Source organism: Camelus ferus, chromosome 17 (genome assembly GCF_009834535.1).
Source record: "Camelus ferus isolate YT-003-E chromosome 17, BCGSAC_Cfer_1.0, whole genome shotgun sequence".
Taxonomy (NCBI): domain Eukaryota; kingdom Metazoa; phylum Chordata; class Mammalia; order Artiodactyla; family Camelidae; genus Camelus; species Camelus ferus.
In genome coordinates, this window is record NC_045712.1 from 13,172,986 (window position 1) to 13,197,957 (window position 24,972).

A 24,972-nucleotide genomic window follows, 5' to 3' on the forward strand; every position below is an offset into this window, starting at 1 on the left:
GCTTAATGTAATTTATCTTCCTGGCTTTACTGTAAAAGATGTGAAATTCGAATAGATCAATGCCATTCTGATGCTGATGTTTTATATCATGTAGTCACTGAATATTATTGATTATAAGCTGTATTTTTCAAACCTCAGCTGTTTAAAGAATCACCTTCATGATTTTTGTCTCTATCTTAAAAGTGTCTCTTATTTGCTAGAAGTTTTCTTTAAAATAACTTAATTTCTAACTTGTATTTTCAAAAGGAAGCTCTTATCACTACCATTGCTATTGTTAACTCAACGAATTTCTTACTTTATATTTATATAGCTGCTTTTTATACCAATTTTGGAAAGTATTGCTTTATCACTTAATTTTTAAAAGTAAATGTTATATTTTACTACCATAACTTGCTAGCTAGATTTTTCTACTGCACATGAAAAACATACACATATTAAAATAAAAAATTAAAATGTAAAAACCCGTCCAGGTACTGGGCAGAGTCACTTAGCAAGGGTCAGACCTGTTCAAAACTCTGGGGGGAAGTGGCTAAAAGTGACAGTGGGCAACTCCTACAAGAGTGACCCAGGATGGGTACCACTGTGCCACCGTGGACACAGAGTTTTCTCTTCAAACTTGGCAAAGGTTTCTTCCAACCCCACACGACCTTGTGAGTCAGGCCTGCCATTCAGTTAAAGAGGCGCCACGTGGTGTTCCGCCTCTTTTTTTGAAAATTATTGCCCTGGTTCCCTCTTGAGGTGTCCTCTTATTGAGGGAAGGTGACCTCAACTTTGTAGGCCTGTAAGGGTGCTGACTGTAATGAATTCTTTATTTCCTGTGAGGCTCACTCTAAATTGGATTCCGCATTATGCTGGTGCATAGATGTAAAAAGGCAACCAATTGAAATTCAAATGTAATGAGGAGAAGCCCTTCCATTCAGCACAGTCCCCTTTGTTTTTAGCCCTAGTAGGTTCTTGGCACTCACAATGCAGCTTTCCTCCTGGCCTCCATGTCTAGCTGGGTAGGACCAACACCTTTTCTAACTCATTCCAGAAATGAAATACAGTCTGTTCTGATTTTCCAGTAAAAAAAACAAAACACAATTTTTTTTTAATGTACTGAAAGAGTTGGATTTGCAGTCCTGAAAAAAAACAAAGTATTCTTTCTGAAACATGCAAATGTGTCTCTCCATCACCTAGGAAACTATTATGGGACACCCAAACCTCCTAGCCAGCCAGTCAGTGGGAAAGTGATCACGACGGATGCCTTGCAAAGCCTTCATTCTGGCTCCAAGCAGTCAACCCCAAAGCGAACCAAGTCCTACAATGATATGCAAAATGCTGGCATAGTCCACGCGGAGAATGAGGAAGAGGATGACGTTCCTGAAATGAACAGTAGCTTTACAGGTAAAGACCAGCCAATATTCCCACTCAGCAGGTTTGGGGGAAAAGGGCTGGGGGAGGCTTTTGCAAAGAGTTAAGAGAAGGTTTCTAGTCTCAAGAGGAATTTGGAGGGGTCACCAAAATTCAGACTCTGACCTTGCGAAGCTTGGGGAAGAGATGGTCTTTTCTTGGGTCTTTTTCGTGCTTCTCGGCAAGAGTATTTGAGCTTCACGCAGCTGTCTTAAAGGGGCAAGAGGGAAATGTTTGTAGTAGGAAATCAAGAGTATTCAGCATCCTTTATTTCTTTTCAAAATGAGACCTGTAAGAATCTGTTTTGTTCGTTGATTTCTTGGCCTTGACACTGCTCCATAATTATGGCTGAAGGCTTAGAGAAATATGAAAATTTGTTTAATAGTTTAATACGAGTTGATGCTGTTCGGAAGACTAGCAGCATCCTTTTATCTCATACCTTTGTAAGTGGAGATGCAGTGGAAATAAATGATGAGTTCAATTAACTTGTGCAAACTTTACTGTATTTCCTCAGAGGGAAAAGATGGATTATATATCCATTAAGATGATTTAGTACATAAGTATTTTATATTATATAGCATGTATTACTCATTGCATCATAGTTTTATACATATATTCAGGGCTATCTACACTCAAGCTTAGGTAGGCTGCGTTTAATGAAGGAATCTTCAAGGAGAAGGCGTCTGGGTAATGTTCCCAGGAGACACCATTCAGAGAGGCCATGATGTACGTTCCTTGGGTTAGTGCAGTGACCCAGAGCTGTTCAATAATATTTTTCATACTACATGGGAGTTTGGCCTTAAAGAGTAACTCAAAACGTAACATCATCATAAGACATGAGTGACTCCGGGCTATAATGTTGTGATTTTGAAGACCATCTTGTGTCTTCTGTTTTTCCTATCCTTAAATATTTTCTTGCATACTTTGAGTCACAGCTCTGGAGTTGTTGCCCATTGGCTGAACGTGAGATTTTCTTCCTCTCTCTCTGTGGCCTTTTCTGACATCACCACACTTTGGTCATTACTTGATTAAACTCAGTCCCAATAAAGGGAAGATTAAACTCTATTTTCCTCCTTGTGATAGTAAGTCCAATAGAATATTGAGGAAAAAGTTTGCATTAGTTGAATGCTTTCTACAGCCTGTAAGGGCCTCTCTGAGGCGTTCTCATTCGCTGAGTTAAGAAGCGTAAACTTTTTCAAGATGACAATTTAAAATAATTTTTGAGCGCTTATCATCATAACAGTGGCCCAAGCCTTCTGCAAGAAGCATTAGACACAGAAGGGGGAGACCTGTTTTGCTGCCCTTGCTTGGTCCTTGGTAGCCCATCTTATGAACATAATATCTAACTTCCCTCATCTATAAAATGACTGATTAGGATTAAATCATGTCTGGGTGCCCACTTCCAGCTTTAAGAATTCAACTCCATGAGAATTTCCATTTTCTCAATTAGAATGGATTAGGCCAGTAGATGACCTTTAGTTGCACTATCTAGGAGAAATTTACCAGTTTTTACATATACATTTATCAAAAGCAGCTAGTTTCATCCACCTCAAAAAATATTTTATCCACATATACTAGTCCTCACTGAAATGAAAGCAGATGATGAAAAACAGCATTTCTTTTTTAAAAATAGCCAATATTTTAATGTCTTGGTTTTTCAGCAGATAAGAACAGTAAATCATGATATAACCCAAAATACAGGTGTGGACACAGAGATAGAAAGACCTTGGGAGTAACATGCATTGAAACAGTTCTGCCAAGCCAACTGGATGGTCCCCAAGAAACTTCGTACCTTTATTTGTCCTCCATTAATTAAGTATATTTCTTGGTACAACACAAAAATAGAGTAGGGGTGGTTGACTGTAGGTCTTGATACTTTTCCTATTTCCAGCTACTATCTATCTATGTCTACAGAAGCCAGACCTCAGAAAATCTAACCCCATAAAAGCTCTACTTGAAATCCATGGCATGAAAGAAAAATTTCTGGGCTCAGGTCATCATGGCTAAAGTCAGCCTGATTGTTAGTTTCTGCACAAAAAAAAAGAAAGCCAAGTGGCACCTGATAGGATGTGCAGAGAGAGAATTGGTCTTGAGATATACTTGTGATGTGGCATCTTCAGTATGTAAGGGATATGTTAAGTAAATGCCTCCTCACTTATCAACCTATAGGTATGACAGCTGACAGCCTGTCATACCCTAACTCATATCAGTTATCTCAAGTAATTGACACTACCCGGTCTATGATACATGTATCAAACCAGCGATGTCAAAGCGTTTTGCACTCTGAACCACTTTAAGTCGCAGTTCACCAGCCACTCAGAGCAGAGAGTGGCAGTAGCATAACGAGATCCTGGCTCCTGGTTGGACTGATAAAGGCATGAGCATCAGAATCAAATGTAGTAATACTCTGGAGCTATTGTAAATGATATTTACCAGGAGATTTTTCATAACAAGCTGTTGCTACTATCTCAGCTGACTTGTGCTTCGGTCTTTTGAAGGGGCACAAAAATGCCTAAATCACATGCCTGCATAACCTGGGACTGTCTACCGGCAAAGAGCAAGAAACTTAAGGCCAGGAGCATCCTGGAGAGGTAGCTTCTCCTTCTGCCTTTCTGCAGCCAGTGATAGAGGCAGGGGCTGAGTCATGAGCAGGCATCCCAGATTCTCACCGTAGAACCTGAGTGTTGAGCACAAAGCAATAGGACAGTCTTCTATATATTACACCCAAATTATGGGCCTAAAGGGACCCTGGAGAGAGAGCACTCTTTATGTGTATTTCATGAAGGTAGACTTACTGTTAGCCAAAAGCACACAGTTCTTTATACAAATAAATTTAAAACGTTTGTAAAAAAAAAATCTTTTGTTCATCATAGACAACTTGGAGAATATATAACAAACCACCACAACTGAAAAGGAGCTGAGTCACCCATTAACCACCTCTAAGTGACAGCAAGAATGTCATTGAATTGTGTTTCTAGACTTGTTTTCCCATCCGCCCCCCTTGTCGTTGAACATTAGGCTGCCGCTGCTTCTTTTTCATTAGTAAGCAATGATAAAACGTTGCTTCGGGATGTCAAGAGATAATGATATTACTCGAAGAGCTAATGTATCCCCAGTAGGCTGTGGCAGGCACTTTGCTAAGCTCTGATGCCTATGCCGGGGAGGTCTAATAGCGTGTCCAGTATCTCACAGCCAGTGAGTGTCAGCGCCGTCATTTCAGCCCCAAAAAGTCTGACTCCAGAAGCTTTGTGGCTCTTCATCCACTGTGCTATTTATGTTTTAAATCAAGTTTATTGAGCTCAGAGGTTTTGACTGACTGTGTATACTGTGAGGGATGCACGTACATCTGTGTGATTTAATTGGGTTTTTATTTTTATTTATTTTTTAATGGAGGTACTGAGGACTGAACCCGGGATCTTGTTTGTGCATATTAGGCACGCACTCTACCACTGAGCTATATATACCGTCTAACCCTGTGTGATTTAAAATAAGCTCCAGAATGGATGTTTGACATGAGCTTATGTTCTCACAGTCACCTTCAAAAGCTCACTGACTTCGGCCATTGGCGTTTCCAGTAGCAGGTGCCCGTCCTGAGCACCGTCGAGTGCGCAAATGAGTGCCGGGCACTTTCACAGACACTTGGCATGTACTTGAATCATTCTGTTCTTGTGGCGTGTGCGTTATGCCCATTTTACAGATGAGACAGATGTTTCAAAGTCACACAGCTAGAAACAGGCAAACTCTGATTTGATCTCTGGTCTGATGTCAAATCCATCCTTTTTATGCCTATTTGTAACAAACTGGCAGCCTGAGGGGCAGCTCTGACCTGAAGACAAAAAATAATAATTACAACCTTGATGAAGAAGATGATGTTTCCTGTATGCTAAAAACTGTACTGTGTGCTTTACATAAACTATGTAATCCTCCCCACAACCTTATGAGGTAGGTACTGCTGTTGTCCCCATTTTACAGATAAGGAAACTAAGGCACATAGAGGTTGAGTGTGTTTCCCAAGTTAGTAAACAGTAAAGCCAGGATTCAAACTTAAGCAGTCTGGCTCCAGAGTCCGTCCATCCGTCCGTCCTTCCTTCCTTCCTTCCCCACACTGCTGTATTTTTTAAAGGAATTAAGATTGGAAAATTGGCACTTTTTGCATAAAAATAAAGATTTCCACCTTCTCTTGAAACATCAGAGATCTGGAAACACTGAATCCACTTTTCTCTGGGATGCTCATTGCCTGGCACCAACTTCCCTGCTCTCTTCAGACAGGATGCATCCTCTCCAGCATCCTGGACACACATCATCTCAGGCCTGTCACCAGTGGGCATAGGAAATTGTACCCTGAGGTTACACCATACCCTGGCACGTTGCCAGCTGGGCAAAACCCTTCCTAGAAGCTGAAGGTTCTAGTGATTCTTTTTTTTTTTTTTTTTTTTTTTTGAGGACCCTCTGTATCTCTACCCTCAAAGTGTAATTCTTGTACCTGAGTCTCCATTGCCTGGGTCCCCTAAACATACACATTTTTGAATTATTCCAAATCTGTTCTCTGAAGTAGGGAGCCATAGCTGTAGTTTAACAAATTCTTCAGGTGTTTCTCATATACGCTGAAGTTTGACAAGTATACTTGCCAATAATATATCAGAAATAAATATGTGTTGGCTCATAGAGAATGAAGAGTGAATCTTTTTACTCTTGCCAAGTTTTGAATTTGTTTTGCTATTGATTAGTAATTTCAAAATGTTTCTTCTGTGGTGGCCCGATTTTCTTTTTTTCCTTCAAACTTACAGTTGCCTCATTAATCTACACTCGTGGATACAAATTGTAAAAAGCAGCTCAATTGGTTTAAGCAGGAAGGGGATTTAGGGGATCAAGCAATTGAAGAAGCCAGGGGTACGTGAAGTCAGAGAAGCTCCTCAGGGGCATTAGATGACTTTCTCTGTGTGTCATCTCTGCTTTCCTCTGTGTGGGTTTAATTCACAGGCCAGTATTGTCAAGATTTGTCAAGATGGCACGTCCAACATGGAAATCTCTCAGCTGAGTGACTTCAGCATCAAGAGGCTACCTCTTAGTGGGGAGGTTATAGTCAGTGGTAAAGTGCGTGCCTAGCATGCACAAGGTCCTGGGTTCAGTCCCTGGTACCTCCATTATATATGTATAAATTAATAAACCCTAATTACCCCCCAAAATTTTTTAACAAATTAAAATTATCTAAAAACTAAAAAGAGGCTCTTGCTTGATAGTCCCAGCAAACAATTCTATGCTGAAAATTCATTAGTTTGCCTTGGATCATGTGCCTAATCCAGTCATAATGACAAGAGTGATATGACTATGACTTGGGCCCACTGCATGAGCTGGGAGTGGGCTTAAGTCAGTCCCCACCTGGGCCACATGGACCTTGAATGGAGAGAGTGATTTCCAAATGGAGATCTGAGTGGTGGTACCAGAAGAAGAAGGGTTAGTTGCAGGGCAGGGAACGACCACAGCCAGTGGTCCTCAGTGGCCTTGGAGTTTTGGTGGAGGTGGTTGTTTAATAGGCTTGACATGTCCCCCATCCAACTTTTGGATTACCTTTATTCTCTTGTGTGTCATTGGGAGCTACTCATCAGAAAAAGATTTGAAAACAGCCTTTCATTATTCCTCAGTCTGCTTTGAGTAAATCACAAATGTCTGCAGGAGAATTACTGTGGGAGACAGAAAATGACTACATGCCCTCATTTTATGTTTTAAAGCCCCGTGGAGATTGACATTTAATATCATCAGCCTCTATAAAAATTCAAGCAGAATGTCAACAGTGCCACTTGTGAAGACTTTGATGACATCACCCCTTGATGTTTCTAGTTAATAAGAAGGCAGGGAGGCTCGTGTGCTGAGATCCTTCAAGACCCAAGTCAAATCAGTCCACCCACACAATACTGTTCTGGGGATAACTGTCTTGGTTTTCACAGGAATATTCTCCTCATTTTTCTGAAAGAGGCTTGAATCTGAGTCCCTGGTAGAGCTGTCTGTATATTCTAAACTTTTATAGACTTTTTAGCTTGATTTTTCAGTCTTTGATCTATGCCACCATGTACCAAAAATGTTTTAAATAATTTTACAAAATGGACAACAATGCCACTCTCTTGGTGTTTTCAGCATGGACTTTTATCTTTCCCCCAAATGTCCTCCGAGTCATGAAACTAAATGATACCTAAGGAATGAGAGATATTTGATGGCCTTCTTAGTTTAAGGGATTTGAGGGTTTGAGTCATGAGTGTGTTTCTTCTTTGACATTTCCAAGTTTGTGAGCAATGCATTATTTGAGCATATTTTTCTCTTTTTTCTTTTTGGTAAAATAAATTTGGTTCTTCATTTTGATGTTTTCAATAAACTTGCAGACATAGTAAACAATCTTATGGTTACTGGGGAAAGTGGGTGGGAAGGGATAAATTTGGGAGTTTCAGATTTGCAAATGTTAGCCACTCTATATAAAAATAGATTTTAAAACACCCGTTTCTTCTGTATAGCACAGGGAACTATGTTCAATATCTTGTAATAGCCTTTAATGAAAAAGAGTATGAAAAGAATATATGTATGTATATGCATGACTGGGACATTATGCTGTACACCAGAAACTGACATATTGTAACTGACTGTACTTCAATTGAAAAAAAAGAACTTTTATTTAAATAAAACAGAGTATAGTTGATATCCAGCAATTAGGAAAGGATGAAGGTTTTTAAGAATATATCTGCACACAGTAGTGAACTCCCCAGTTTGGGATATGATTAATGAATTTTTTCCTCTCTCTTTCTCTCCCCATGATTAAACAGCCGATTCTGGTGACCAAGAAGAGCACACTCTCCAAGAAACAACGCTCCTGCCTGTGAATAGTAGCATCATCGCTGCTCCCATCACGGACCCTTCTCAGAAATTCCCTCAGTACCTACCTCTTTCTGCAGAGGATAATTTAGGTCCTCTACCTGAAAACTGGGAGATGGCCTATACCGAAAATGGAGAAGTCTATTTTATAGAGTAAAGTACCATTTTTTTTCTGCCTAAACCTCTCCCCTTCTCCCCATTTCCCTTCTTTCTCTAGCAGCTACAGATGTTAAGTTAAATCTGAAAGGATTGATCATGTGCTTTTGATATTATTCTCTTTTACAATTTAACACGCTTTATACAAAAAAGCAATTAACAGATCATCCTAATCATTGAATCTGGAGAGCTGGAGGAAGCATAAAATTAATAATTTCCCTAAAGAATCAGACAACTAAATTGTGGTGTATATATAAATTATGATGTAATATAGGAAGAATAGATCCAGCCGCTTAGAAGAAGTAAATCCCCTGCTTATTTTTCCTTAATTGGGTTGCAGTTTTCTTTTTTGAGTTTTAAGAATTCTTCATATATTCAAGATACAGTTCCTTTATTATATATGAGATTATAAATTTAAGTAAGACAGAGAAAGACAAATATCACATAATACCATTTCTGTGCAAAATCTAAAGAAAATGATACAAGTGAACTTATTTATAAAACAGAAATTGACTCACAGACATAGAAAAAAAATTTTTGGTTTCCATAGGAGAAAGCAGGGTGGTGGGGAGAGGGATAAATTAGGAGTTTGGGATTAGCAGACACACACCACTATATATAAAATAGATACTAACAACAAGGACCTACTGTCTAGCACAGGGAACTATATTCAAGACCTTGTAATAACCTATAATGGACAGAAGAATATATACATATATATATGTATAACTGAATCACTTAGCCATACATCTGAAACTAACACAGCTATACTAACTTTATATACATATAAATTAACTATACTTCAGTTTAAAAAGTGGTTTAAAAAGACACACAAATATCTTTATAGAAAATCTTAAGAAATGTACAAAAAATTCTAGAATAAATGAGTTCAGCAAGATAAAAGATAAGTACACAAATGTCAATTGTATATCTATATACTAACAATGAACATACAACAAAATTCAAAATAAAATATAATTCATGGTTACTTCCCAAAAAAAACCTCCCTTAGGTATAAATTCAATGAAACACTTACAGGACTTTGTGTGCAGTAAACTACAAAATGGTGATGAAAAAAATCTCCAAATAAATGGAGACACATACTCTATTCATGGATTGAAAGACTGGGAATTGGTGTAGTAAAGATGCCAGTTCTTACATGTGTGTGCATGTTTAATGGAAGTCCTGTCAAAATCTCAGTGAGGATTTTGTTGGTAGAGACAAGTTTATTCTGAAATTTATATAGAAAGGCAAAGGAACTAGAATAGGTAAAACAGTCTTGAAAAAGAAGAATAAAGTCACAGTCATCAGTCTACCCGATATCGAGACTTACTCCATAACCACAGTAAGAAAGGCTGTGTGATATATTGATGAAGAAATAGACACATGGATCAGTGAAAGCCTGAAACAGACCCACATATGTGTCCAACTGATTTTCAAGCAAGAATGCAAAAGTAATTCAATGCAATGAAGCGGTGCTGGAGCAAGTGTATAGTCAGAAGCAAATAAATTAACCTCAACCTAAACCTCACATCTTAGACAAAAAAATTAACTTGGAATAGATCATCATAGACAAGCGTTAAATGTCAAGTAATATAATTTTTAGAGGGAAAAAAACCTAGAAAACCTTTGAGGTCTAGTAATAGGCATGGAGTTCTTAGACTTGGCATCAAAGACATGATCCTAAAAGGAATAATTGATAAATTCACCTTCATTAAAATGAAAAACTTTTGCTTTGCAGAAGACTCTGGTAAGAAAATGAAAAGGCAAACTATAGACTGAGAGGAAATATTTGTAAACCCAATATGTGAAAATGGACTGGAATCTAGAATATATAAAATTTGCAAAGCTCAACAGTTAAAAAAAAAAATCCAGTTAGAAAATGAACTAAAGACACGAACAGACATTTCACTGAAGAAGATATACAGGTGGCAAATAAGCATATGAAAAAACGTTCAACATCATTAGCCTTTAAGGAAATGCAAATTAAAACTACTAAGATATCACAGGTATGGCCTTTTAGGATGGCTAAAATAAAAATAATAATAATAATAACACTAAATGATGGTAAAGATGTAGAGAAACCCAGTCACTCATACATTGCTGGTAGATAAGTAAAATTGGGTGGTATTCTTGAAAACAGTTTGGCAATTTCTTAGACTAAACATGCAGTTACCAAATGACCGAACAATTGCACATTTGTCTACAGAAGTGAACATTTATATTCACAGAGAAGTCTGTATATAAATGATTATAGTAGATGTATTACAAATAACCAAAAATTGGAAGCAACCCAGATGTCCTTTAGTGATTAAACTGTAGTACATTCATGCCATGGAATACTACTCAGCAATAAAAAGAATTAATTATTGATATTTGCACCCATCTCTATGAGAATTATGCTGAATGAAAAATGCAAATCCCCAAAGATTACACCCTATATGATCCCATTTATAAAACATTTTTATAACATTTATGTAATTTTATTTTATAACATTTGGTGAACAGTTGAGTAGTCACCACGGATTAAAAATGAGTGCTGTAGAGAGGGATTAGAAAGGAACCAGATGTGGCTTAAAAGGGCAACAAGAGAGATCCTTGTGATAATGGCAGTGTTTTGTTGTGTTGACCGTATGGGTTTCAGTATTGTGGTTATGACGTACTGCAGTTTTCAAGATGTTACCCCTGGTGGTGTCTGGGAAAGGGGAATGTGAGATCTCTCTGTGACCGTTCTTATAACTGCATGTGAATCTATAATTATATTAAAATTAAAAAGTGTTTTTTAAAAAATTCACACATAATCTTCCCTCCCACCAGTGACCATTTTTACAGTCTTACTGTGTAGGAATAGTGCAGACCGTGGGTTCTAGTGTGGAACTCCCTGAATTTGATTTCACTTGTGCTGTGTATCAACAGAGCATCCTTGGGCAGGTTTTTTCATGTCTTTGTCCTCAGTTTTCTCATGCGGAAAATGGGGAGTAATCATTTTAATACGAATAATACTCCTCTCATAGGGTTCTTGTAAGGATTAAATACATTTTGCCTTATGTGTAAATGTCAAAACAGATTATGATAGTTTTAGGTGGACAAGTAAGTAGGTTTGATGATGATAGTTGTAACGATAGTACCTTTCATTTGTTTTTTCTTCTTTTAACCCAGTTGAGATAATGTCCGCATACATTTGCGCATTCTGTTTTTCATTTAAGCTTCAGTTTTTTCCAACAATTCATAAGATTTGAATCAAAAACAAACAAAAAAAGACTTTTTTTCGGCTTATTTACAACTTAAACTTCAGACTTCCAAAAAAATTTGAGGTTACTACCTAAACTTAAAAATTTTTTTTAAATTTTTTTTTCGCTTCTGGTTTGCAGCTTGAAGTATTGGACTTGTAGATCTTTGCTTCTCTTATTTAGTTTGCAAAGAATGGACTCATAGTTCTGCTCAAGCAGACCTTTGTCCTAGATCTGCATTAGATCACTCGTGATGTTTGTACCATGTTTGAAGGGCAACTGTCAGTGTCTGTTGAAACACTTTGTCTGGAGGTGGGCTAGACCCTCCAGAAGGAAGTGGGGTGGCACGTCAGCTTCTCCAAGCTTCTCCGTGGCTTAGGTGCTATTTGTGAAGGTAACATTGGGTTGCCTTAACTGTGTCAGAAGCATAATTTAAGATGCTGTGATTAATGATATGTCTTGGCATCTCCGAGCCACTGGCGTGAACTGATAGTTTCACACAATCGTGAGAGTTCTTATGTAATATAATGAGTCAAATAGCAGAATTCTTTGTGAATCCCAGCACCCAAGATTTAAGTCATCGACAAACTTAAAATAAATTGGAATTTGGTCTTTGCCAAATGTAAAGACTAAAATAAGCCTCAATGAGAGTAGATAGCATAGATAAGGGGTGTGATTGGGAGCTCATTTGTCAAAAATAAAACTGGTCTTAAAATTTTAAGCTCTTCATATGGGATGTTTATGTCTTAGGTAAGAACAAAGCCTGCCTAAGGTCCCTCCCAAGGCATTTTATAATTCCAAACTGGAGCTTTCTTCTGCCCTGGGTTTGCTGTTGGAAAGTATCATTGCTTTGATTGAAGACTGAATGTTCAAGACTGTGTAAATCTGTCATTGAGCTTTTTTCCTTTCTATTTTAATCTTTTCAAACATATTTCTTATTTCTGTTTCTGGATTTCAGCCATAACACAAAAACAACATCTTGGTTAGACCCTCGGTGCCTGAACAAGCAGCAGAAGCCTCTGGAAGAATGTGAAGATGATGGTAAGGGGCTAGGAAGGTCTGGGTTTAAGTGAGCTGGGGGCGTGTTCACACATGCAGACTTTAAAGAGTTGTAGCCAGGTCAGCCGGGTTTTAACAGTGAGCTTTCAAAAGCTAGTTCCGTTTCTAGTAAATGCACTGTGGTTTCCAAAAGCAAGAGGGAAATGCATAAAAGAGTTTAAAAAAATAATTTGTTTAAACATAAAGGCATGCTAAATTCTCCATTAGAAACAGGGCTTCAGTCCTGTCAGGAAACTATTCAGATGAAGGTGCAGCCTCTCTGCCTTCAGGAACTTGGAGAAAACTCTAGAAAGCCTCTAGGAATTTAGAAACCAAAGATGTTCTGATCACTTAGACCTATTGGACCCTGATCCTATAATCTGATAGTCTTAGAGAAAAAAAATCAGGCCCTTTTCTTGAACTCTCCATGTTCCCTTTTATTTCCCCATTTTTAGCATAAAGAAAGCAAATCTCGCTTTGTTTAGAAATATTTGTGTATGTGTCCTAAATATCTGAAAGCATATTCTTCCACAGAAGAGACTGAGGTGTTACCCTTAGCCCCACTCTGCCTGTTAATTAAAAACAAACAAACAAAAAAATCAACTGGCTATAAGAGTTACTATTAAAACATTTATCTCAAGGCTTTGGAATTTCTATTTACTTTTACAAAATGAAAAAAAAAAAAAATTAAGATAGAACAAATGTGTTCCCTTTGAGTCTTCGCTAAGTTCTACCAAAACTGCTTTTTGACGTGGACAAATTAAAAGGGAAATGGCTTGCTTAGCTGCTTATTATTCATTCCTGGCATTTAAATTAATAGTATAATTTTTTAAACATTTTTTTATTGAGTTATAGTCCTTTTACAATGTTGTGTCAAATTCCAGTGTAGAGCACAATTTTTCAGTTATGCATGAACATACATATATTCATTGTCACATTTTTTTAGTAGTATAATTATTGAATACACATTTTACTATGAGATAGTGAAACTTTATTCATTCATCCTTGAGGGTAGAATTGTTGTGTGTATAAACTGGAGGTTTGTTTGAAAATGTAAGCCAGTAAAACAGTATCCTGTCATAGCCTCCTACTTCAGATCCTTCTGTTACACGTGGCTTGCGGGTTACGTGAAATGAACATAGAATTGCGTGTTCATGTTTATCTGAGTGACTTCAGGTGGAGATACAAATCCTTCTGACTGAGGAGGGACGACTGAGAGGCTTGTTTTATTTTGGTTGCTTACTTCTGAAGAGGAAATGATCCAGGCATGGGCAGCTACATTATTTTGCATGCTTAAGGGATAATGGCCATCCTGAGTCTTCACATATTCTATTTAATGTATAATACATTCGTGACCAGTTTTCAAAGATCTGAACATAAAATACATCTAGCCATAAAACTTCTCAGAATAATCTTTATTTGATGCATGGTAATTTTGAAGCCATTTTGGGCACTCTTAATACCATCAGATCTTCAATGTCAGTATCCATTATAATTAAACTGGGAATGTATAAAAATGCCTGTTAATATAATTTTGTAGATAATAGAAGACTTCAATAGCTTTTACTGAGAAAAATGGAGTAAAAATATTGAGTAGAATTACTGAACGTTTTTGTTACCAAGTCTAGTTAATTTTTAATTCTTAGAATTCATATCATTGGTTTTAATGTTATTTCCTTTGGAACAAGTGTGTATTCATACCAAAAGCAGTTCATTTAGTAATTATGCCCTCACCATTAGAATTCACGTCGTCTTTTTCTAGTAGAAACCATATTATGTCTGTGTGCTTGCATACACCAGTGGTATAAATATATAACCAGATTATTCCAGTATGGCAGGTATTCGTTCCCATACTTGTATTTTTCTCTTGCCACTCACCACAAAGCTGCCTTGACAACATGTTGTTTACATTATACACAAAGAAGAATTACATTGTTGGTCACAGTATTTCTCCTGTGTTTCTTTGTACCCTCTGTAGGTTTTATTCATTTCGAATGTAACAGTATAGCATCACATTTATTGTAAAAATTTTAGATTTTCTTTTTCCTATCTCACAAAAGCCAGAAACTAGTTTGGAATTTTGATCTTCAGTGTATCACGTGTGTTGTCATTTCTGTGTTATCTAGTAGTTCAGTTAGAAGCCTTCAATCTTGCCTTTGAGTTCCAGGCCAATATTTTAATCTTTAATAACACTGTTTGTCTCAAAGAAACTTTAAACTCATTCTGATTAAAACCCAACTAATGATTTTTCATCCCGTCCCAAAATCTGGTCTTCTGAAAGTGTTCCCTCTCTCAGTTGAAGTTAAATTCATGCATTCTTAAGAGTTCTCCTTGACCTTTTACATCCTGAACACCGGTTTCTAACCCATGTCCTACCAGCTGAGTTCTGTGTGCTTCCCAAGTGTCTCTGGAATCCATTCTCCATTTTATTCACCATCTCTTCCATCCTAGTGAAGGTCATGCTCACCTTCCATCTGGACTCTTGAGCCCACTCTCCGTCTTGCACTGTGCTCAGAGCAGTCGTATAGAATGTGACCTTGTCATCACTGACTACCCCCATCAAGTCCTGTTGATGGCTCTCTGGGCTGCTCAGTAAATGCCAAGTTCCCAACTTGCCTCTCCAAGCGCCATATGGTTCAGCCCCTCAGCTTGTTTGACTCTTGTTCCATCCTATGCTCAGCCCTTCACCCCACCAGTCCTCATCACGTTCCTGCTCCAGGACAGTTAGATGTGCAGTTCTCTTCTTAGAATATTCTTAACACCCCACAAATATTTCCTATTGAATGCCTTCTATGTCAAGTGCATTCTAGAAATTTCAGATGTATCAGTGAACACAATAAACCAAAAGCCCTGCTCTCAGAGAGCTTAAATTCTATCATTTTTCACTCTTAACTCTTTTCATTAAATTTTGCCTATCCTTCAGGGTACAGCTCAGGGACTCTTCCCTTGACCTTGCCCCCAGCTATGATTAGATCATTCTATTACGTATCATAACTCCAGAGAACTTATCGAAGTTTTAATTTAATTTTTATTTATGTGAGCTTTGGCTGTGTCTCCTTGTCCAGAAGGATAGAGACGTGCCTGCTTGTGCTCATTTTGATGTCTCTGTCACTTGGCATGGTGACTGGCACATACTAGGTCTCATTAAAGAATTACTGAGGAAGGGCGGTGGGTATAGCTCAGGGGTAGAGCATGTGCTTAGCATGCACAAGGTCCTGGGTTCAATCCCTAGCACCTCCATTAAAAAAGTAATAATAAATGAATAAATAAATACATGTAATTATCTCCTCTCCCTCCTCCAAAAAGAATTACTAAGGAAATGCATGAGTGCTCCCAAAGACATTGTTAAGTCATGTCCAAATGGGCTTTTTCATGAAAGATTTTACATAAATCAGATTCCCTTTTTAAGAAACAAGCTGGTGTCGAACCTTATTATTGGTAATTGGATAGTTTGTAAATCAAGAGTTTACAAGCTGTGCAGAGCCAGGTTGGTCATGAAAGTCAGTAATCCATTCATTCATTCATTCATCCATTTGAGAAGCATTTGAGACTTGTCATGTATCAAACACTACAGCAGCCGTTGCAGTAGTGGAAACAGGCTCGATCCCTGTGTTTGTGGACCTCCCACCTGCTGTGTAGCTGGAATGACCATGTAGGAGATGACTCAGTATGTGCTGTCCTGTGTTCTCTTCTCAGTTATAATAAAATGTACTGACAGCAAGCAAAGGTCAAGAATGGAAAGGGTCTCGACTTGTTTTGCTCACCGAAGCTACTGAGAACATTTTCATTCTAGTACCTCTGAGCCATTTGACTTAGAAATCTTCCACAAAGTAAACTCTGCCTCCCAGTAGTCCTCCCAGGGCAGCCTTTAGGGCTCACTTTCCTGATGTACATCATCGTGACGTAGTTCATTTCTCTAACTCCTTTTGAATGCCATGGAAATGGAGCTCACCTTAGAGTCTGCATCCTCGATTTGACCTCACCTTCCGTTTTTCAGGCAGCAGTGTTACTTATAAGTTAAGTAATGTGAGGATAATTGCCTCGCTGATTAGAAGATAATTAAAGGATTAAAAGGGCTAGTAGTGAAAAGTCTAACAGCTTTCTTTGCTCGAAATAAGGTCTGTAGGAAGTGACTTCCCACGTAAGAACAGTGAAACCGCCAAGGTATTTGTCATCCTTTACAACCAATCAAACCCTACTTTGACATGCAAGGAAATGAGCCATGTAATTATGTTGCCAATATCAGCTCTTAGCGTTTTGTGATTTACACTGAGGTCTCTCGTTGACTAGCCAAGCCAATGAAAAAAGCCACAGTGCAGGTAAGGACAAAATTAAATGATGTGTTTGCTGCTGTTTTTCTGGAGGGATGTTTCTTTCTTGGTGCTGGTGTCTGAATTTTTCTTTCTCTCTTTTCTGTCTCATTCCTGCTATTCCTTTGGAGAAGAAGGGATCCATACCGAGGAGCTGGACAGTGAACTAGGTAAACCCTCCCAGCCTGCATGACTTGCCCTGGATGCTTTTGTCCCCAGTGAATTGCTTAATCCCTCCGTTTCTTTAGTTTGCACTTCTCCAATTATGATTTTCATTCCAGCTCATCCACCAAAGGGCAACCCTACAACCCATGGGTCTGACAGCAGACATCACGCAGAGTTGTAATAAATTGTGTCTACAAAGAAAAAGTCTAAGGGAATTGGGACTTGAATGAGAGTTAGCACATCGATGTTAGGGACTCTCGTAAATTGAGGATTAAGAAAAAACTGAGTGGGGTAGGTGTTTGCTGTGTCCCTTGAACGCTCCTGTAATCTGTCTCGGTCTCATTTCTTTATTTATTTGGTGTGGGTGGCTTTCTCCATGGGGAATACAGAAAAGCAAAACAAACAAGCAAAAATTCACCAGACTAATTTAAAGATCTTAGTGGGAGTAACAGCGATACAACAGTTTGCTGATTAACTGAATGGTTACTAAGTCTTAGTGTTACATTGTGATTCAGTCACAGACTACATGTTGACTTTGCAACTGTAGTGAATGACTGAAAAACCGGATGCTGAGTTTATATGTGTCATTTTCCTTAGAGCGTGTATATCGATGTAAATCAGGTCTCGACTACTCCAAGCTCTCGCCATTCCGAAAGAATTTCCATTAGCAGATAATGCCAGACTCTTTTATCTTGGCTGTTGGAACGTACTGAATTATGTTCCCTGCTAAGTTAAATGTTTTATGTTTAGCTTTGAACAATATTAAAATTAGTTTGCATTCCATCTGATGCATCTACAGAAGGTTAGATGGGAAAGCCCAAGATTCAGCTAAATTGCACATGAAAGCCTTGGCTGATTGAAAATTGACCATAGAATATTTTTTTAAATAGAAGATGGTTTAACGTTAATATGAATGGAACTGTCTGGGGATAATTGAATCAGACTAGCAGTTTTGAGATTGCCTTAAGAACTGAGAATATAAATATTTAATACTGATTATTGTTTCTGTGCAGTTTGATTTGTCTGAATTATCTAGATAAAGATAATCAATCGTGGTTGGCTAGAGTTAGGATATAATAGAATTTGGTTCTGTTTTTCTTATTGTTTGGAACATACCCCATTGTAATTGGCGGATAGACCAGCAGAGGTCGATAACTACTGAAAAGGTCTATTTTTCAAGACATTTTAATTAGTTGTCCTTGTGGTCTTTGTGGTAGGAATGACTTGAGATTCAGCCCGTGTAATAGAACAATATGAAATTAATTTTGTAAAAAAAAAGAAAAAAGTATAAATCCAGTGATAATGTATAATTTAAAAAGACAGAACTAGATTTTCCAGATGCAAGATGAGTGCCTTGATTATTAGTGGAACCAATTTAAAGCACTCTGGCTACCTGACTCCTGTGTGTGAGTGACCCCCACCGTGTGCAGGGTGGTTGGTGAGATAACACTGCTGTGTATAGGGGCACAGCCTTATTTCTTTCTATGGAAGTTCAGTGTTGAAAATTTTAGGAAAGAATCAACTGTACCCTTTTTTCTTATGTAACTGTACCATTGTGGACACTTTCCTATGCTATTAAAGACTCTAAAAAGTAACTTTTACTGGCTGCATAATATCCCTTGTCACAGTCATAGCCACCATTCTGGGGGATGGTTTGGTGAAGTGGGAGCTGTCTCTGGGGTCAGGGCAGGCTGCCTGGCTTCATATCTGGGCTCCCCCACCTACTGGCTCTGTGACTTTGGGCAAATCACTCACCTTCTCTGAGCTTCCCTTTCCTTATCTGTCAAGAGGGGCTGGAAGAGGAGCTGCCGTGGTGCTTGAAAGGAGATTTAATGAGAGTGTGTCTTAATATTTATCCCTGTGATCAGGACAGATGTTGTGTTTGCCAGTTGTCTTATTTATTAACTGTCTCTTGTTGGGCTTCTCAGTAATTCCTATGGTTCTTTTTGCCTTTAATGTGGAACCAGAGAGGAACATGGATACTATAGAAATGGCCCAAATGTGTCCTGGGTAAAGAGTGGTACACACACACACACACACACACACACAGTTTTTTGTTGCATTCACTCCACATTCTTTTGACAAGTTCACTGCCCATTTTCTTAATAAGAGGATCCTAACTTCACACAATAGCAACTGTCAGGTTTTCAGTGAACAATACATTTCCAGATGTGACAAGGAAAGCCTCTCTGTAATCTGCCTCCACGAGGCGGGGGCACTGGGCGTGGGTGTTGGACAGAGATAATTTGATTACAGAGTTGTCATTTCCGAACTCTGTTGTTGGGCTGGGTCCGAAGCTCCATTATGCATTTTTGATTTGTAGAATTTATCACCTCATTGGCAGATACCTCCCCAGAATTGAAAAGCCCTTGAAGAACCATCTTTTCGAATTACCGGGAGTTCACGTGCTGCCACCAACTAGGAGAGGCAGAGACAGGGAAATGGGGTCCCCTCCCCTCTCAACCAAAACTAAGTCACAGCTTTGAAATTTGTCTCTGATTGTGAAGGTGGCTTTCAGTCTCTGTGCCTGTAAAGCTCTTGTGAAAAAAGATACTGGAACATCCGACTGCTCCATATTTGCTTCCGTGGTGGCGATCAGTACAGCATGAGATTTTTAGTGGCAGGGACAGCAAACTAGCAGGCCACGTGTATCTGTCCTCTTCCTTTTGAGCTTTCCTAGAACATGCCATGAGTTGAGCCTAGGTGCCAGGTACCATGTAAAGTGCTTTACAAACATCCTTATTTAATCTACAGTCTACTTTGGAGGTAACCAGGAGAAAGATGTCGTTTCAAGATGTTAAGTAACTAGTCCAACATCAGACTGATAAACCCATAGAGCTGAGGTTCAGACCAAGATCTGGACAAGCCCAAAATGTTCTTAGCCACCTGAAATCTGGGTGACAGCTTGTACAGTCTGGCCTGCTGTCTGACAGGTGCGGTTCTCCAAGGATCTTCAGAGCACTTCAGAAAAAATACGGTAATGTCATCATTTTCTGGGCTTCAGTATTTTCTGCCATTTTCTTTCTTTTTTTTTTTTTTTTTTTTAGAACCAAATGGCCAATTGGAAGACAAACATCTTCCTTTTTTAAATCGATGACCCATTTCTATTTTAAGCTTTAGGAGACTAATTCCTGTTATTAAGTTAATCACCACATTGGAAGTGAGAAATCTATCTTTTCAATTTCAAATGAGTTTTAGCTTGAAAAACTGGAACATTTCTGGAGTTTGTTAGTCTGTCCCAGAAGATGTGTTTCAAATACACAAATGTCCAGAAATACCAGTTGACAGGCCCCAAGTCTCATCTCTAGAACATAAGTTATTGAGTAGGTTACAGGACAATGTCAGAGGTGGCTTCTTCTCTTGTACACTCCTCAGGCCACCATCAGACCACTTACTGTGTGCTGTTTGAGTCGTCTGCTCAGACGGTGCACTTGTAATTATCTTTGTGTCCCCGGTGCCTAGCATGCCCTCTGGCAGACAGTAGGCACTCAATAAATGTTTGACAAACTAATAATGGAGTGAATTGAATTCTTAATATTTTTCCTATTTTACCTAAAAATAACCAGGCAGGCCCTGTATTAGGACTGCAAATTTTGGTAAGAGGTTTTCATTCATTAAACGTGATGTAGCACCCCCCCCCAACACACACACCCATCCACTCTTCTGCCCCATGCCAGCGCAAACATATGCCAGGGCACCAATTCACATTTTCTCTAATCTTCGATTTCCCAACTCTTTGGAAATATTTTCCCGGGTCTTTTTCATTTAAATGGTAATTTCCAGCTTTGTAAGGGGAAACCATTTCCCAGGCATTTGATTTGCATCAATCCACAAGTCTCTGCGTATAAAAGTGCCAAGTTGTGTCAACATCTGCGCATTGGACCTGCCTTGCATTTGAGTAGCTTATATCTCCCAGAATTCAAAAACTTCTTTAAAACCTGCTGTTTTTTTTTTCTTTTTTTAAAGAAAATTGGAAGAAAGAGGGGGAAACCTGTCTCTTTGTTTGCAAACAAATAACATGTGGAGCAAAACCCATGAAATTAATGCCTTTTGGTGTGCAGCCAAATCTGAACAGAACATAAACTTTGAGTAATAGCCTGCGTGTTTTTTTTTTGTGCACGCGCGTGGCTCCATTTCAGCAGGGAACTCTCTGTGGCTTATGGAGGCCCTGTGCCCTGATGAAAAGGTCACTGTTTGAAAATAGTGACCACATGATTCATTGAATTTTTTTAAATCTCATTTTTCAAAAGAAGCGCTATTTCAGGTGTTTGTAGTATTTTATTCAAGTCAGTTTTTTTTTTAATTGCAGTATAGTCATTTACAATGTGTCAGTTTCTGGTGTTCAACATAATGTTTCAGTCATACATGTACATACATAGTGATCAAGTCAGTCTCGATAGCTACTTCTAGGAATCGGGCTTCGCTTTGGAGGACATTGTTAACACAGGCTCAACTTAACTATGTGTCTATCAGGGTGGCTTTGAAATTCAGTTAAAAATGGCTGCTCTGCCTGAAGAATTATTTGGTGACACAAAACGTGTGGTAGGTGTTTCTTTTGCCATGTCAAATTATCTGGTGCAGTGGGCTTTTTCACATTAGATTATTGTTAGAACAGAACTGACTGTTACCCAGTTAATAAAGTGGCAACCTTTGATAGGAAACCTCATGAAGGAACATTCGATCTTAGAGCACAGTTGAGTTTTCGGAAGGGCACCTAGATCCCCCAAAGGACTAAAATCAACCCCCCCAGGTCATGAATTCCTGGGGGGCAGCACCTTTGTTTCTGCTTTCAGAGGCTCAGTCCAGGTAAAGAGGGCCTGTCCGGATGTGGCAGTTGAGTGATGGATGTGTGCGATTCAAAAACTCAACTCCATGTGGGCATTTTTATTTACTCAGTAGCATTTTAATTAGGAACAAGGAGAAAATAAGATGCAAAGTTTAATTTATTCCGGGGAGAGCAAAAATGGTATTGAATTGAAAATGAAAGGAGCATTCATTTTCATCCATTTTTGCTTGGGTGGTAAGGTAGTCTAGACATAAAATGAGAAAACTGCAAATATTTAAGATCAGAACGAGGCATTCAAGGCAAAATTTAACTATATTTCCATTAAAATCTAACTTAGTAGTCGATTTAGAATGAAGGCACCTGGGACTGCATTTTATTCAGTTTCATTTGCTCATGTGAAGTATCCGTAAAACATTGCTCTTCATGTAGAAAAATACACTGATAAAATAAAAATAATGCTCACTCTTTTTTTTTGTTTGTTTGTTTAGAATATATAGTTTTATTTGGATTTAAGGCATTATTTTAATGAGTCTTTCTCTTGTTGCCTAAGCCAGTTGTTGAAAATCCCTCGGCTCTCCCAGAATATGCTCTTCTTGCACTCAATGTTCTTTTATTTTTCAGAACTGCCTGCTGGTTGGGAAAAGATTGAAGACCCCGTCTATGGTATCTACTATGTAGAGTAAGTGCCTATTAAAACACACTGTAGTTTGCACCCTCCTGTAATTATGTCCGTTTATGCTGAACAGAGTTTGCCATCACGATAAGGCACAAACAGAACAATAATGATAACACAATATTAGTTTTATAATGAAACAATAGAGAGATTTTAATGGGTAAGAAAATATTCAGTGAATCTGAAGACGACAGATTATAATAAAAAATTCGTGAGGGCAGGATTCATGTCTTCTATTTATCACTGCATTACCAAAGCTCAGCATAGTCCTGCCGTATGGCAGGTACTTAATGAGTATTAGTTGAATGAAGGAATGAATGAATGAATGAATGAAGCAAGGATTCAGTAGATCAGTTGTGTACAAGTTGTTTATGAGAAAGAGGATTTGTCTTGCCTATTTTTTGTCCTGCCCAAGTCTAAACTTCTCAGTTATTTCTTGTTTATTCATTCAGACTCTCTGAAAGAGGCAGACAAGTCTAAAATAATGTGTGAAGGGCTGCCACAATTAAGAAGGAAGTTGAGAACTAGCTTGAGTTGCAAGACCTTGTAAGCGTCTTTGCCTCTACCACACGCGTGGCTCCCGTTTGCCATCTTTAAGAGTCTCAAACCCTCAAGAGTCACCACCTCTTGACTATGTCCGTATTCTAAAATGGATATGCACTTCACCCTGTACAACCGAATATTGGTAGGATGATACTCAAAGAAAATAAAAGAAACCTAAGTGAGTAAACACTGAAAAAATGTTTTATGCCATTTCCTCTGAGAAAGATGAGAAATAAATAAGAAAAGTCCCTTTGGAAGCAACAGATGTCATATAAATGTTCTATCATCAAAATCCTACCTGCCACAGTGGAGATAACTTGGCAAGTTTTCTGTCCGTCGTGCTGCTGGCAATGAAAAGTCCTTCGTATGATGCCCTGGTGATAAGGACACACGATGCCAAATGCCAGGCCATAAAATGCTCAGCATCTTATTGTAAAAAATTATGAGTTCCATAAAGCAAGTGTCCTTAGTCAGTACTCACATTGCCACCTCTGGACCTAACAAGAGGGATTGGGGATTTGGAGCATTAGAAAGGCAAGCTTTGTCATCTTTCTGACCCTCATAAAATGAAATTCCCTTGTGTGCCCTGCAGATCCTCTTTCTCACAGATGTACAGTGAGGCTTCTCTCTGTCTGGGGCTCATTTTGAGTTCTCCCTGAACTAACTTGTGCATTCAGAGAGAAAAGGAACAGGTGACCACAGCTTTGATGGATGAACAGACTTGGTTTAAGGGGCAAGCCGTTATCTTACTTCTCTTCCCTGTGTCTTTTCAGGTCCACCTGCCTATGAATGTTAGACTGTTTCTTAGCATGAGATTGCCTACCAGAGCTAGGAAATAAACATGTAGTCCAGTCGTAGGATTTAAGGGTCATCAGTCTTTCCACCCTACTTGGCAAGCCTGCCTTTAAAAAAAAATTAAGCCTTGCTTGAAAAAATATTTTGAGTTCTAAATAATCACATAATAGGATGTTTCCAGACATCTTATGAAGTAGTATTTTGATGAAGGAAAAAAGATGCGAATATGTGTGTGTGTGTGTGTGTGCGCGCATACATATACATACACTAAATAAGGCTATGACAGAAATGATGTATTTGGATTCGTGTGTGTGTGTGTATTTTTATCTTGCCTTGGCCTTATGATTTTTGGAGCCATCTGAAGTATCTGGGTCTTTGTCACTTCGAACACATCACATTTGCTTAGGTTAGCTGCATTTGGAGTCTCTTTGCCTGAGGCTTATACTCTGAATCCTGACTCGTGCCTGTTGATCAGGATAGTTGACAGATGCTGGTAGAGTCCATCTTTTAATATGATCGTTTTGGGGGAATGCTTGTGCTCCCACGAACAGTACTGTAGAAAGTTATGCAGAATTTCCGGGATTACATGTTACAGATGACACCGCATCTCCACTTTAATCTTATTTTTAAATAATTTTATAATCCACTTCTTGTTGATTTAAAGAAATGCCCCCGGTCTCATGGTTCCTTGGACATTTGGGAAAGTCCGTGGTTAAAATCATGGGATTTGAAAGGAGGCCATTTGGAGCTTGCAGGCCTCTTTACTGTTTACTAGGTCTGTTTTGTTAGGGGAGTTATTACTTAACTGCTCAGAAACTTAATTTCCTTATCCGTAAAATATGAGTAAAAAGAGGACCAACATCCTGGCATTTATTGAAGGTTTTGAAAATAAAATGCGTGTAACACTGGTAGCACAGTGCTTGGAACAGATAAGCACTGTGTGGAAACCATTCATTTTTATTTTTATTTTATTACATCTTCCTAACTGTGCATTTTGACACAAGATGCTCAGCATCTCAGACCACC

The 24,972-nt window shown here is 38.5% G+C and overlaps 1 protein-coding gene across 1 annotated transcript in view; it reads left to right on the forward strand.

Moving 5' to 3' along the window:
- MAGI1 (membrane associated guanylate kinase, WW and PDZ domain containing 1) overlaps positions 1 to 24,972 on the forward strand; it is a 578,793-nt gene that overhangs the window by 473,461 nt on the left and 80,360 nt on the right. Inside the window, 5 exon segments of the mRNA XM_032458123.1 lie at positions 1,180 to 1,386; positions 8,202 to 8,403; positions 12,595 to 12,677; positions 17,119 to 17,154; positions 22,557 to 22,614. Coding sequence (XP_032314014.1) covers positions 1,180 to 1,386; positions 8,202 to 8,403; positions 12,595 to 12,677; positions 17,119 to 17,154; positions 22,557 to 22,614 — 586 coding nt within the window.